General features: G+C 35.7%; 1 protein-coding gene and 1 long non-coding RNA gene across 4 annotated transcripts in view; both read right to left on the reverse strand.

Moving 5' to 3' along the window:
* The window catches only part of LOC116164522 (phosphatidylinositol 4-kinase beta), an 82,345-nt gene extending 66,928 nt beyond the window's left edge, over positions 1-15,417 (reverse strand). Inside the window, exons 1-2 of one of the 2 annotated variants that reach the window (XM_031478715.1) lie at positions 15,348-15,417; positions 14,703-14,951 (exon numbers count right to left, since the gene is read on the reverse strand). In XM_031478715.1, the coding sequence (XP_031334575.1) occupies positions 14,703-14,890 (188 nt within the window). In that variant the 5' untranslated portion in view covers positions 14,891-14,951; positions 15,348-15,417. Of the gene's footprint in view, positions 1-14,702; positions 14,952-15,185 lie in introns of both variants that reach the window. The other variant, XM_031478714.1, reaches the window with a different exon arrangement.
* LOC116164523 lies at positions 11,143-12,374 on the reverse strand. 2 transcript variants are annotated; one of them, XR_004143925.1, is made up of 4 exons: positions 12,186-12,374; positions 12,042-12,135; positions 11,552-11,995; positions 11,143-11,267 (listed from the first exon to the last, which is right to left on the reverse strand). It is a non-coding gene; the product is annotated as an uncharacterized LOC116164523 (long non-coding RNA). The 2 variants fall into 2 exon arrangements; XR_004143924.1 differs by lacking the exon at positions 11,143-11,267 and having other exon boundaries at positions 11,425-11,995.
* Positions 15,418-15,902: the final 485 nt, after the last annotated feature.

Here is a 15,902-nt window from a genome sequence, read left to right on the forward strand (position 1 = left end):
AAGCGGCGCCATCTTGAAATTGTTTTATTTCAATTCGCAATGGTCGATTATGGCTGGGAACCCAATTTCAGGTTCCTCTCGAGGTTCCTATTTCAACTGAGAGTTTAAACCGAGGTTTAAGGCTGGGATTGCCTGAAAAGAGAAGTACCCATAGTAAAGGACAAAGTTTTTTTCGTTAGAATGTGCTGGTACCTAATAATGAATAGCGTAACTACAGCAGTTTTCTATACAAATATTTAAATCATTATACTCTCTTTAAGTGGGCCCCAAACAACACAGAGGGAGCTTTAAAAAAAATGCAATTTGATTTGCATAACCACACGACAAGAAAATACAAAACACAAACGCAAGGTCGTTCACGGCTCCTTACAGACTGCTAGGTTAACAAAATTATATTTAGCGCTCTACCACACATAACTTGAGGAGAATAATGAACCGCTTTTAACGTATGAAGTAAAAATCGCGTAATTATTGGCATGGGGGACTTTCAAAATTAAGATCGTAAAATTGGTTCACAAGTGGCGACAGGGGCTTTTTGTTTGGAAGGGCCTTCAGTAAAACTCTTGATTCCGACATTTTAAAGAAAACACCTTTGGAAATTCAATTCTTTTTCATTGTTACCATTGAATAAAGAGGTTTTTATTCAATGTCATTACGAAGTGTGTTATACTTATAAAACGATCCTAGTGCCTATTCAAATAACAGGTAACGAAGACTTTGTAACTAACGAAGTGTTATTACAGTAGAGACGCGTTTTGACTTTTAGGACTTGGAAAAAGTTCAACCATATTTTCGTTTTTTTTGTATTTTTCTCTGAAACGGTAGGGAAATTTCGAATTAGAACAAGCAAAAGCTTTTATGGAGAATGTATTTTTGTCAAAAAGTATAGTAAAAGTTTTTCTTCTTGTAAAGGTCAATCCGGGGACATACGGTATATCTACCGATTTTTTTTTAATTTTTTAGCCGTTTATACCTAAATATACATTTGTTCCCCATGTCTTACATTCGAGGGATGGTCTTTTGTAAATTAGTAATATACAGGCTGATTCAAATTCGAGGGCCACCATGGCAGTGCCGTATTTATATAAGGGGCAAACGTGGGCAATTGCCCACAGCGGCAAAATTGTAAGGGCGGCAAATTTGGAGAAAAACATAAAAATTAAAATGCGTTCAAATTTTTTAGGTAAACGGTGAATCGGTAAATGAAATGAAGCAAAAATAAAATCTGTTAGTACATTCATTGCATTGCAAATATAGCCAATGAATGCCTTACTTTTCCCACCTTGTAATAATGGTGATATAGTGATATGTCAAGGGCGGCAAAAAATGTTTGCCCACAGCGGCAGAAACCCTAAATCCGGCACTGCACCATGGGCATCTCGGGAACTGTAAGAGATAGGTAGGTGGTAAATTTGGCAAAGTTGTGTATTTTGATGCTTAACAAAAACAGTTTTGAAACTGAAAATTCTGACTACTTTCGGAGATATCCGGAAAAAACGAGATTTTGAAAATCGTTTTTGTTTTTTACTGAAGTTAATAGTTGTTTACAAAGATATTTAATAATAAATGACACATTATTATGGCCACTTTTTTCCCTCTACAAGATGCTACTTTTAAATTTGAAGTTTGACGTTTCGTCTCCGGTTAACTATCATCAACTTTGTTTCTTATGGAAGTAATTTTTACTTTTTGTGTCATTTGATAGAGAATTTTTTTCTGATTTCAAAAATGTACACATCAATTTTTTTAATGCTTGTAAAATATCTTTTTTGCCTTTGTCTTAAGTAACGTACGTAAGTAGTTTCTTGTGTTTTTACAAATTAATGTTATTTCTTATTAAAAATAGATGATGTTACCATCAAGGGTAACTTTGTCAAATGTAAACTACCTCTACCTATCTCTTACAGTTCCCGAGATCCCCATGGTGGCCTTTGAATTTGAATCACCCTGTATAGGTCAATTATTACACATTACACTAAACTGACTAAACTAATACTAATATCATTGAATAATAAATCAGATTTATTATTCAATGCTAATATGTAATAGGTACTATCATTGAATAAAGAGCTTTATTCAATGGAACTATTGAAGTTCAAAAAATTTAATTTGCAACAAGGTATGGATTATAAATTACGGTATTTTAATCTGCAATCAGCAAAGATAAAGAATAGGGAAGACGGTCAAACAAATCGCATTACAAATAAACACCCACACAAGGTCGCATCTTGCCAGACATCAACAACAATATACAACAGCCCTTTGTTCTAAAAATTAGGTATAATTTTGATATTTGTTGTAAAGGAATGTTACCTATCCCCATTTCTATTATTTATTTCATAAAACGATAGGTAGAGGAGGTACCTTTTACAATGAATAGGAAAGAGAAACCAAATAAATTTCGAAGCAAGTAGTTGACAAAATAATAATATACCTACCAGTGAACGATCTTTTTCTTGCTGTCAGCAAATTCTATTACACTCACGCTCTGTTCAACCTTGAAAGAGAATCGCTAAATGATTTAGCATAGGCAACTTACATAGCCTGCTAGTTTTTTTTGCTCTTAAATTTTTGGTCTTTTATTATCCCCATTACACAGTACTAGTACTAGCCTAGTTAAAAAGTAAGAACAACTCCATCGCAAGATAAAAGCGCTTACCTATTTCATATCTTTATCGTATTTTTTACTGACTTCCTAAAACTCTTGGTGGCACCCTCTGTGAGAAAGAAGCTACACTGTTGACCGCGATATTAGTCACAGCTGCGTAGTTTATTTCCATTTCTCCAGTTTACATGCCCATTTTTCAGAACTTCATTCACCACTTTTTTTATGAAAACTTTTGAGCTTCACATGAATTGCCAAAATATAGATAAGTATTCACGCTACCGATCCCATACACCCGTATTGCTTAAATTGCTCCCTAATTTTTGCAATTAATTCCTAAACTATGAACTCTTTTGACGCATGTTTTCTGGATTTTTTAAACATATATTAGTGGACAAAATATCAGTTTATATTGTATGGAAACTATGCTCTGTACATCTATCTACCTAATGCATATTTTTCCGATCATATACACCCCTTGCTTATGGAATGGTGAATGAAGTTCAGAGGCAATGCACGCCCCATTGAATTACATGTGCATCACTAGTTGCCTATACTCTCTAAATCCAAACCTTAAACATTTCTTAGTTAGAAATGTTTAAACTCTCAGTTGAAATAGGAACCTCGAGAGGGACCTGAAATTCGGTTCGCAGCCATAATCGGGCTAGGTGAATCATCCTGTATAGAAGAACTTGCTTAGTTCCAAAAGTTTTTAAGAATGCTTGTTCCACGTCCAATTGGAACCGAAAATCTGGCCATTCCAATTTAAAAACCCAATGAAAAACGTTATTATAATTATTCCCTCCGTTTGAGTATTTATTATTAATTTCCGGAAATGCAAATTTTATTCGGGAGACCCGAAAAGGTTTTTTTTAGATTTGCACGAGCACTACTACACCTACAACAGAAAACAGACTGATCGCTAAAGGCGCTGCCCTTGGGGTACACGGAGTATCAAAAACGGTATCAAATATCAAACGAATTCCTATATAAAATTAAGTAGATACGCTAATGCTAAAGGTCAAAGTCTAAACATTAAGGTTAATGTTAAATAGCGAAACAGAAATTCCATTAAATCTAATATTGTTTTCAGAGAAATCTAACTTTTTTATCAATTGAATTAATTTCTGTGAATTACCAGTTCGCATGTTAAAATTTGATACTTTTACTATCACTTTTCAGAAGCAATTACATACTATATAATCAAAGCAGATGGTGATTTATAGGTTTTAAATAAAAAATGAGCATATTCACTTAATATTATCGGAGACACCATCACACCAAATTGAAAATTCTAACATTCCTTCGGTTACATTTACAACTTTGTAATCAGATTCTAGAAATTAAAAAGTGATTCAAACCCTCCAATTCGTAACAGACAAAGTAAATGCGTACAACAGTGCGTAAGGCAGATGTTTGTGGTCCAACAAAAATTTTACGCATGTGTTGCCTATTGTAAAGTACGTATCCTACGCTATATTACCATTGAGTAATTCTAATCCTTCACTCAACGATACTACATACTCTACCAAAGAGAATTAGAGCAAAACCGAGTGAAATTCATTTAATTCCATTCAGTGGCAGATTAGGGTACCGAAACAAAGCTATGAATATCGTTCTGAATAAATTTCTAATTTCCTACGTCTGTTCGTCTGTCCATGCCGTTGAACCGATGATAGGGGCTCCACTTCCACTTCAAAGGAATTACCCTCGGAATTACCGAAGGAACTTATTTGATTTCCTTACCTTTTCAGGTTCTTTGCGGTGATGTAATTTTAAAAAAACCTGATCAAATAGTGCTATTTGGAATGCAAATTATTTTTGGTTAAATCCTGTAATTTGCGCTGTGCTTTTACTACACTCTTACCGGAAATTGTACATCCGCCGAATAACTTATTCATAAACATATAACTTTAGACAATTATTACAACTCGTGTATTTTTAAAACATGGTTTAACAATAGTAGATAATCGTCGTGACAGAGGCTATACGAACCGAATATCCTTTACGAAATCAAAGACCTTGTTTTATGTTATTATCAGTGGTATTTTGTTAGAAAAGGACAGGTCCCCCCGCCTTTTAATTTATGAGCATAACACTAACACATTTTAATATACAGGTTTTAATCAAGTAGTCATGGGTCTGTCACCGTGGGAACAAAAACCAAACTATTTTTTTTTCTTTAATAATAATAATATTAGATTTGATACCCGATCACGATAAGAGGTCGAGGAGGAGGGCTATGGTCGCTACTTATGGACCTTTCACCCCCTCAACCCCGTACTTTGATAAGAGGACAGAAAGAAGGGCAGTAGATGGTAGAAAACGGTTCCTTTCGTTGAGACCTTTAATTAGAATACAATGAGAGATAAACTTAATTTTTACCCCCCTCCCCCAGGCCACGTCATTCACTGATCTCGAAAAAGAGTTGCACGGGAAAGTTATAGTTTGTACAAACCAATTTATTTCGATGAGACCTTTCATTAGAATAACATGAAGGGTAGCATGTGTTAACCCCCCCCCCCCCATTTTCTAAAGTTTAACTTGGCACCACTAAAGGCATGCGTATGCAAAATCTGAGATCAATTGGTTGTCGTATGTAAAAGTTATGCACGTTTTACTTTCAAAAACAGCATCTCAGCAAATAATTCGTGGGGGGGCCCCCTTTTAGACGGCGAAATTTGATGGCCGCCTGGCACACCTTTAAGGTATAGGCTACCTACTGCAATTCCAGGACTCTAGGACCATTCCCCTACCTAGTTCGAAACGGCAGAAGTGGCTCCGGACCGGACGGACAAAACGCAAACAATAGCACATTTTTTTTAATTCTAAAAAAATGTGCTAAAAATATAATAAAACGTTACTATCGAGGTTACGATACTGCAGAATATTAAGGGACAATAACACAAGCCTCGACACGAGCCTCGAGATAAGCATTTTTCCAAATAAGAGCTCTCAAAATGTTTAGTATGGGATTTAGCCTCACAAGAATTCCAAAATTTGCATTTCTTCGTTAGTCTTTTCCGAGGTCTTTGCCTTGCCAACCATAAAAAGAATGGAACTAAGCTTTCTGATTTTCGAAAGATGTTTCCCTAAACGGGGGCACACAAACAATCTTGACTAAATTTGGTCTGTGGGATTTTTTAAGTTGCAATTGCAACATTCAAATATGTAGATAAAAGTTGCCGGAGTAACGGAATAATACAAACCTGACGCTTCGGTTTCGCGATATTTCCGTTGCCGAGATCTAGATCTTGATCTCGAGCGTTTTAGAAAAAAAAGCGCCCGAACGAAGGACGATTAGTGGAACTAACGACCAACAGGCGATCAAAAAGGAGTTGCCTTTGAAAGTTCCAGTACGATTTCCCATGTCGACAAAAATTTCAAAGGTGACTCGACATCAGCAACTCATTTTTGATCGCATAGTATATAAACTCATTATTGCTAGCAAAAATGCCAATATCGCTGAACCCTCACTTGTCCGGAATTTGAAATTAAAGTACCTGTAATCTAGAAGTAATTAAGTAGGTAAATGTTAATTTATACCCACAAAATTAGAACTCACACGCGTACATTTTAGCCGGAAAACCGACTTTCACAGTAAAGGTGCTTAAACTCATTGTAGCACATCCGCCATTAAAGTGAAGCCTTTGACAAATGAACATAATACCTAGTTTGAATTAAGTTAAGGGTTAATTTGTACCCTCGTTTGTACCCAAGTTAGTTTCGTGATTATTTAAACAAATTTGTACCCATACGCATTTTTTTTATAAACAAATTAGTCTATTGTTATTTACCTTTACCTACGTGAGTTTGTACCCGCATAATTTTTTTCAGAAAGATTCCATTTGAGTTTTTAATAGAAATTTTAAAAAATGTAATTCAGCCCTGTGTGACACAGTGGCGTAGAAGCGCGACTGTGGTTCCTGATTCGAATCCTGGTTCAGGCATGGATATTTGAAAATATATAGTGCGTTAGCGAGTGGGTTGGATTAGGCTCGGGATTGAGCTGATCGAGGGGTGAACCACTGGTGAAGTATGGTGTACAAGTGTGATGAAGTCCGTGAAGTTCATATGAAGTTTTGGTGAAGTCCATGAAATATTGGTGAAGTTCGTGAAGTATTGTTGAAGTGCGTGAAGTACTGATGAAGTCCGTGAAGTATTGATGAAGTCCGTGAAGTACTGATGAAGTCCATGAAGTATTGGTGAAGTTAGTGAAGTTTAAGCGAACTATTGGAAAAATGCATGAGATTGTGGCGAAGTTTATAATCAAATCCCTTAACAAAAATCGTACGGTAGTTCAATTCACGGTTGTAACCACTAAAATTCGAGGTAAAATTAAATAAATTTCTGCGAAATAAAACTGAAAGTATAGATTAAAAAATCTATGCTGAAAGGTAAGTTTTTTATCCGCAAAAGTATGGCATTTATTTATGAAAGAGTAACTATGCCCATTTCTACAAAACAAAAGGACAGTTACACAGGCGACAGACGCCCTGATGAGACAGCGACTCATAGACGTACTGATCCTTGCGTCGTATTTATGTGTAGGTACAAAGATCGTAAAATGTTTCCTTTTAAAAATTTAATAAATCCTTTCCTTTATTACCATCAGGTTCAGGTAGCCTAAATAACACTTTTAATAGGTATATTAAAATAAAATCGACAGACGGAAAATTTGTCACGTGGATAGCGGCTTTTGTTTTCCTTAAAATTTCAGCACCCTCCAAAACTTAGTACATCAGCCCCTTGCAAATCAAGTTTCTGGCCACGCCATTGAGTTATTTACGACTATAATGTCAATCCCGAGGTCAATACTATCCCACAAACAACACCATTAGCATAATTCTTGAAAATAATCCCCTAAAAATGCAACCTGCTGTAAAAGGATTAAGAGTTGCTTATTGCGTTCAGCCTGGTAATATGTTACAATACCTTTTACAAAACCTAAGCAATATTTTCCCGCTTATTTTGCTTGTTTGTTGAAATGAAATTTTTAAAAGAAGAATTGGACACCTTTAGGTATATGGTATAGAGCCAGATATCCAATCTGTTAATAAAAGATACAGTGAATTTTTTTTAAGTGCGAACATAGGAGTTTGTATGCAATGTAATTTCCCTATGTTCGATTTTTAAAAAAACACATCAATCTATTGAGTAGTTCAAATGAGTAGTAGATACAATTGACAGCTGTCACATTTTTAAAAATTCCGCCGTCCAATTTAATTACGAAATCGGTTAGGTTATTGCTTAGAATGTCAAGAAGGACACTTCGAACATTTATTGTGATTGTTTTCGTTATTTATTTTCTTATTTTCTTTATTTATGTATTGAATAAATCAAATTAGTAGAATACCAGGTGCACATGACCTACAAATAATTGAAGGTTGGTTCACAATGAATTGTGATGTCAGCGCGTGCCATGTGAAGTCAAGTTATCGTAAGTTAAAGAAAAATATATCGTAAAGTTGCTATCGCCTCACATGGCTTAATTAAAAGAATCTTACCGAGTGCTCTTCATCATAAAGACTATGAGTTGCTGTTCATAGTCACACAAATTGCGCGTTTTGGGAATGTGAACCGCGCACATCTCATAGATTGATGTGTTTTTTTTTAAAATCGAACATAGGGAAATTACATTGCATGCAAACTCCTATGTTCGCATTTAAAAAAAACTCACTGTATATTTTAACAGGACCCATTACATTAATAGGAAGTGAACCATTTAGTATAACTGCATAGGTAGGTATATAACAGAAATTTGAAGCTTATAAAATCTTAAGTATAAATGGTGCACAACTCCTGTGCAGATAAAGATAAAGGGCCATTTTTTAAACCGAAATAGCTTAGTAAATGGTTGGGTTAGAAGGTAGTAGCATGTTATCGATATTTACTTTCTTAGTAGATGATTGATGGGAGGACATTGAAAATCCTCCGACACCCCCGATTGATTTTGCCTTTGAAAGTACTTTCCTCCGATTAACCGTTTTCGAGATAATCGCTCAATGGATATATTTCTTTAAGATGTCCCAATCGCCCTTTGTGAGTACTCTTCCAACAATCTGTTGTGGAGATATAAGGGGATATATCCAATCACGGTAAGGGATCGAAGAAGAGGACTATGGTTGGTAGAAATTAATTCCTTTCGTTGAGACCTTTAATTAGAATATCATGAAAGATAAAATACGCCCCCCCCCCGCGCCATGAACTGAACTTGAAAAAGAGTCGCGCGGTAACGTTATAGTTTGTGCAAACCAATTTATTTCGATGAGACCATGAAAGGTGGAACGGGTGTTTACCCCCGTCCCCCCTCCCCATTTTCAAAATTTTTACTGCACCACTAAAGCCATGCGCCAATTGATTGCCGTATGTAAAAGTAATGCACGTTTTACTTTTACTTTCAAAAACAGCATCTCAGGAAATAATTGATGGAGGCCACCTCCCTTAAGACAGCGAAATTTGATTGCCGTGTGCCACACCTTCAAGGTATAGGCTACATATTGCAAAAAATTCCAGGACTCTAGGACCATTCCCCTAAAAGTAGTTCAAAACCGCAGAAGTGGGTCCGACGGGCGGGCAAAACTCAAACAAAAGCCCATTTTTTTAAAAATTGCTTTAAAAAATTGATTCATTTCAATTTCGCCTATGTACTTACCTCTATGTATAAACAAAGTATGTTTTTATTTTACTTTATATTACCGTTTCGTTTTTGTTATGCCTCTATTATCATTTATATCAATACATTCTACATCTTTTACTGCTTTGAGTGCTTTGCAAGAACTCTAGAAAAAAGGATGGGATTTTGTCCAGTGCAAAATATCAGTGAAATTCATAAAGTATCAGTGAGTCCGTGAAGTTTTTGGTGGAATACATGAAGTGTCTGTGAAGTCCGTGAAGTTCGGTGAAGTATTGATGAAGTCCATGAAGTATTGGTGAAGTCCGTGAAGTATTGGTGAAGTCCGTGAAGTACTGATGAAGTCCGTGAAGTACTGATGAAGTCCATGAAGTATTAGTGAAATACGTGAAGTATGAAGTTTGGTGTACACGATTTTGCCTAGCGATTTACCCCTCGGAGCTGATGGAACAGCCTTGGCTGATACCCCACCCGCTTAAAAATAAAGCCCAAACATAAAATAAATATGTGGCGAAACTGATAAAAAACGGCGATTTACCATCAAAATAGTTATTTGTTTCATTAGTACAAAAAATGTCAGTTTTCGGGACGAGGAAGATAGTTGCTGGACGACGCGTCAGCGGAGTCCAGCAACCTTCCGAGTCCCGAAAACGCATTTTTTGTACGAATAAAACATAAAATTTTTTCTCCAACCCCCTTTACTTCAAATTATATTCAAACTTAGATTCAGTCACAGTTTCACTACTAGTATAAGAACTTCTGCTTTCTTGTCCTCACGTGTCATGCCACTCTAGTTTTTAGGTTAACTTATAACCTATTCGTTCTTACTTCTTACTTCTCACCTCTCGCGACTTTGTTGGGAGCAAATCTTGAGGTAGCATGTTCTGCCGTTTCTATAATCTCTGGCGGAGTGCAATCCATGTCGCTATCAGTTTCAGTCATTTCTAATGCATACACAATTAATATTGTTATATTTTGTATTGAAATAAAAAACTTACAATACAGTTTTTTAATTAAAATTAATTGCAATTAACTTTTTCAAATTTTGAATTCAAAATGACAGATAATAGTGCAATGTGTCTTAAGTAGATGGCGTTACGCGCGACGGCGGGTTGTATACGTATTAAAATTACGTTCACCGAATATGTAAATTACGTTACACATGATTTAAATAAAAATAGCGAGTGTAAATCATTTTCAATACATGTACATACGTATAGGTAACAGCATTATTTGCATTGAATATGCAAAAATATTTGATTTGTATGTATAGAAATATCTTACAACCTGCAATGTAAACCGATGTCAATGTGACATATCTCCGTGATTGTAATTTTTTAATTAGTCAACTTTCAAGGTCAATTTCTTTTTGGTACTAGGACCAAAAGTATCCACTTTTTGTACAGTTGCCATGGTGAAAGCGATTAATCCGCAAAACGTCAATTTTACGTACCGAACACCGTCACAAAATAGCGTCTTATTCAGGTGGTTGGAGAAAAAAGTTTTTTTATTATACCTGAATCACAATCTCCGTTTTAAACACTCAAATGCGTGCGAACAAGGGCCTTTAAAACACACGTGCTTTAAAGTTGCTAAGTAACGATACTTCAAGTATGACTTTTGAAACTGTCATCTGGGCGAAATAAAAAATCCTCTTAGGTCGCTTTCTGTAAATGCAGAACATTTCTTTGGCTTTTGTACCTATCCTTTGGTTGAAGCTTTCACAAACGCGCGTAATTTAGGGTATGCTTCCAAATCTGTTCCACCTTTTAATCGCAGCATTGCTTTAAAGTTTTTAATGAATGCACCAAAATATAGAAGATTTAAATACCTTTGACATTTCCTTCATATATGCCAGCATTATCGACGCATTTAAGACTGTATTCGTAAGTAACTTTTTCTACTACTACCTTAGAATCACGTCATACTTGCTTCTTTTTTAACAACAGAATCTCGCCTATTCTCTGCTAGTGAAGTGGAATAATTTCATTCTAGCTCTTGTGATGGAATGAGCACATGTGGCGACATCTAAAACAGGACATCCTAAACCAAAATTCTTAAACTGTCAAAATTTTAATTACGCTTGCGCCAGATATTAAATTTTAAGGACCGGTAGCGCGAAAATGAATAGCAGTGGCCAGTGAGGATTTAATGGAACTTTCAAATTCTCCCCCGGAAATCACCGTGGAAGCAGAACACGCAAAAAAATTTACTTCCCGACAAACTAAAAGTGTACGAACATACATACAGCAAATTTTTGGAGTGGAGGACAAGAAAAAAACCAACTCATTTTCAGAGAACGTAGTGCTTACTTTAGCAAACTATCACAGTAAATTAAAGCATCCACATTGTGGAAAACGTATTCCATGCTGTGCTCTACGATACTTTTGAACAATAATGTAGATATAAGCAGCTATGCTAAGTTGCAGGCCTTGTTAAAAACGCAATCCAGCGGCTATTTCCCTAAAAAGTCAAAAATTCTATCAACGAGCAAAGTAAAAATGTTTATTCAAAAAGCAACCCCGACAGTTCATATCTACTATAACATTACACGTTCAAATCGTTACTCGTTACATCATATCTATTTTACATTTACAGGTTGCTCTTATAGTTGGCATTAGTGGTGCTTGTCGTAAGCACGAATTGTGGAACATAAAAATCGGTGGACTTAGGTGGAACTGTAATTAGAATACCCAATACGAAAACTAATGTACAACGAAAGTTTACAATTACGAGGGACCCGTACGTTGGTATACCTACAACCAAACATCAAGTTGCATATTCTACAATGAATTAATGTACCTCACTGCACTATACAAAAAGAACATCCATATCCAAACAGTTAACGTTGTTGGTCATCCAGAACACATTTCCTCCAGGAAGTTTTAAAACTAACCTAAAATATAATGCTCACTAAAATGTTACCTACACTCGTAGATACCTTACATACAAATTTTTCGAGTAGTGCTATGATGTTTATTTCTAATTTGCATCCATAACGTCCTCTTTGTAGCATTTTGTATTTGAATTTATACACATCATGAATTACATTCCGGTCGCAATCTCGAATACGTTTATCGCTTATGGTTATGTTTATCTAAATCTAAATGATCCACGCCGATACACTGCGCAGGACAGGGCACATTCAATAATTAATGTGCACATTTGTAAATAATATCACAGAAAAGTTAGTTTTCCTTTTCTGGGATAATATTGAGGGAAGAGAAATTGTCGAGGAATTTGTTTATACAGCCATTTAGACAAATATCTGTCAAATATGCCACAGTGATCTGTTATACCAACCCACCGTACATAGACGTCCATACTAATGTGTGAATTGTCTATAGTTAACCCTGCTTGTTTTACATATTTTGTAAAAATTCGTCGTAGTAGTAGAAAAAATTATGTCTATTACTTGTAAGGAATAGGTATTCAACGCTCGTGGAACCGTCACACTCGCCTTCGGCTCGTGTGACGAACTTTCCACTCGCGCGGAATACACTCTATTCCATACTCGTTATAGAATAAATACTATTCCTATTCATCCATTGAAACAACTTTTCATATTCTTTATAATAGGCTTTACTCTCGGCTTTACTGGAGTTGGATTTTACACCTACCAACGTTTGTTTAGATTTTACAACAATCGATTTAATGGGCGGTGTATTATCTTTTTCAACGGAAATCGTTTAATTCACAAAGACGATGATTTTTGTAAGCAAACGTCAAGTGACATTTCCATGGCAATCGTGAAATTAGGAACACCCAGCCCACTTAATTAGACATGTATATTCGAGTATAACGTCAATATGACTTCATTGTATTTCCTATTTTTAAATTATACTGCAGGTATAATAAAAAATACTATAAGATACACGTGTATAATTGGTCTTTAAGGCACTTGCAACGTTAAAGGCACTCCGCTTTGCGTCGTGCCCTTAAACTCGTTGCGCGTGCTTTAAAGACTTGATTATACACTTGTCTCTTAATATACTATTATTCGTAAATGAGTGTGTGTACAAAACGAGGTACAAAATTAGTCCTAAATTCGAAACACAAGTTTCTCGAGTAGCGCATATGTTCCATTTATTTGGTCGTTTCTTAATTAAAAAAAACCTCGAAAAAAACAAACAAAAAATGGCGTATTGCAAACGGTTCAAATAAATTTATGCATTAAACGAAAAAGCTTTTATCCCTAAATGCTTGTGTGTACAATTTAGAACTTAATCCAAAACATGGTCTTCAAATTCCGCATACAGTAGTGGGCCAAAATTTGTCACGATACAGTTTGTCGGCAATAACTTTTCATGGTGCTACTCGAGGTGCTTATAGAATTATCAGATGTTAATAATTTAAAAAAAACTGAAACATCCTTATAACAAATAGTGGCCGACTGACTCGAATTGTGTTTAATAGCTAAATAACATATTAATATATTATTGCCAACCGTAGTAAATGCTAATGTTACAATGAAAAAATTGAGGAGAAAATCAAACTTTTGGCCGCTACTGTAGGTTGGATTTGTTTTGACATTTTTCCCTGCGTTTGTCGCTGCAAACAATACGAATTATTTCCCGAGATGCTGTTTTTGAAAGTAAAAAAATTTTTACATATGACAACCAATTGGAATGGAATTGGAGGTCAAGATTGAGGTTCCTGCCTTGTACGTAAATATCCAGAAAAATATGAAAAAAATCTTACAGCGTGCAGCAGTAAAACTCCGCGGGTCACATTTTTTCCTTATTCAAATTACAGATCAATGTGATGTGATTATTCTCATAAAAAATTGTCTGCAGCAAGCAGCATAAGTTTACATTGAAAGAGCAGCAGATGTAAGTCATGCAACGTACTTTTGGGTTGGTTGATCCTCTCGTTGATCCTTGATGACAGCAGTCGAATTTGTAGATCATTTTAACGAGATTACTTCAACTAGCACAAATTTACAATCGATAACTTTCTATAATCCATTTGCGTTCACTTTACACCTGGACTGGAGTCAATGCCAGCTAGGCCTTTGACGGATCTGTCGTGACCTCATGCAAATTCTTTATTCATGACTGTAATTAGCCTTGTTGTGATAACAATTAGCCTTGAATCTATGATTTCACTCTTTCAAACTTTGACACTGGTGGAATATGTTCCCGTCATTCTCATTTGCAATAAACGTGTCGAGTTAATGAAATAATTGATCTTGAAAGTTGAGAGGGTAGAAATAGGTAAGTATCTAATAAATAGGTAATATTCATCAGATTTATTGTGAATGGCAGGCAGTGTCAGAAAGGTCAGAGATAATTATGTCTAAGCAAACTTACAATTTAACCTTTGTCTCCGTGCATGCTATCAGTACATTCCAATTTAGAAACCGGTCATTTTATAATTTAAATGGACCCTAATGTGCAATATGTGATCAAAACAACTCGGTGGCAAATTAAAACATTTAGGTGACACTGTAACTCCACTTACCTAAAATCTAAGCTTAAATTCCTTTGGTGGTTGCTCAATCTTGTTCGAACACTAAGAGCCCCTGCTGGATTAGGCCTACCGTGCACAGATGGAACACTATCCCGACAAACTGTAAGCTTATGCCTTTTTGTCTGTGGAATATCGGTACGTAAAGCCCCCGAAGGAGCTATTTCACCCATTTCACTCATAACTAAGACACTTCATTTCACTATCCAAACAACTTCAAGGTAGCATATTTCAACGTTAAATCTGCAAAAACGGAAAACAACATTAGATGTTGATATACAAAAATATGGCAATGTGTGCGGGGCTTAGAAAATTAATCCGAATGGGTGTGCCCGATAATTTGCAAAGAGATCGCCCGTAACACAAATTAAACGTAAATATTTTGTTAGATTTCTATCAATTACACTCATTTCGCTTGAGTAGGAATGTTCCTTCAGTATTCCTAGTGTTTATGTGGACGCCTTACTTTCTACCTACCAAGGCCCCGAGTAAATCCAGGACAAGCACACTAAAAACCGTTAACGTTACGCATATTGTAATCCAAACTGAACACAAACATTTCCTAAACGCTTTATTTTGCTATTAAACGGTTAATTGAGCACCATATTTCAACGTACGAAAAAAAGAATAACACCGTACCCGAATTTAGAGTTGTCCGACTTAAATACAATGAAGTTTGCAACTCAACTGCCACGGTGACAGCGCCATACTGCGTTGTTGTGGTAGGGGGCGTGAAATGAGAGGAACTACGAAGAGAGATGGCAAATGTGCATGACGCAGTACGGGAACCTCCAGGAAATTCTTTCCTTCTCCTTGTGCATCTTGATTTTTTACGCGTTTAAAATACATACTGTGCTAATGCTATTGACATTATTAATTTATGCGATAAAAGGGACTGAGATAATACCTACTTGAGGATATTTTTATCTTATCAAACATACTTGCACATTTATGCCTACTCCATGCATTTTGTTAGTAAGGTACCCTTTTGTAGCTCTACTACCTATACAAATGTCAAATAGGTATATAAAGAAAACTTATGAGAAAACTATATCCCTTGTAAGCCGTTGTAGGAATTGCATTTCCTGTATGACTTTGACACCGAGATAAACTCGGAGATAAATTACAATGCAGGTCGATGATGCCTTTTCGAAATGTGAATCTCAATTTTGAAACCAACCAAAAATTCAATAC

Source organism: Photinus pyralis, unplaced genomic scaffold, assembly GCF_008802855.1.
Source record: "Photinus pyralis isolate 1611_PpyrPB1 unplaced genomic scaffold, Ppyr1.3 Ppyr1.4_LG2, whole genome shotgun sequence".
Lineage (NCBI taxonomy): Eukaryota > Metazoa > Arthropoda > Insecta > Coleoptera > Lampyridae > Photinus > Photinus pyralis.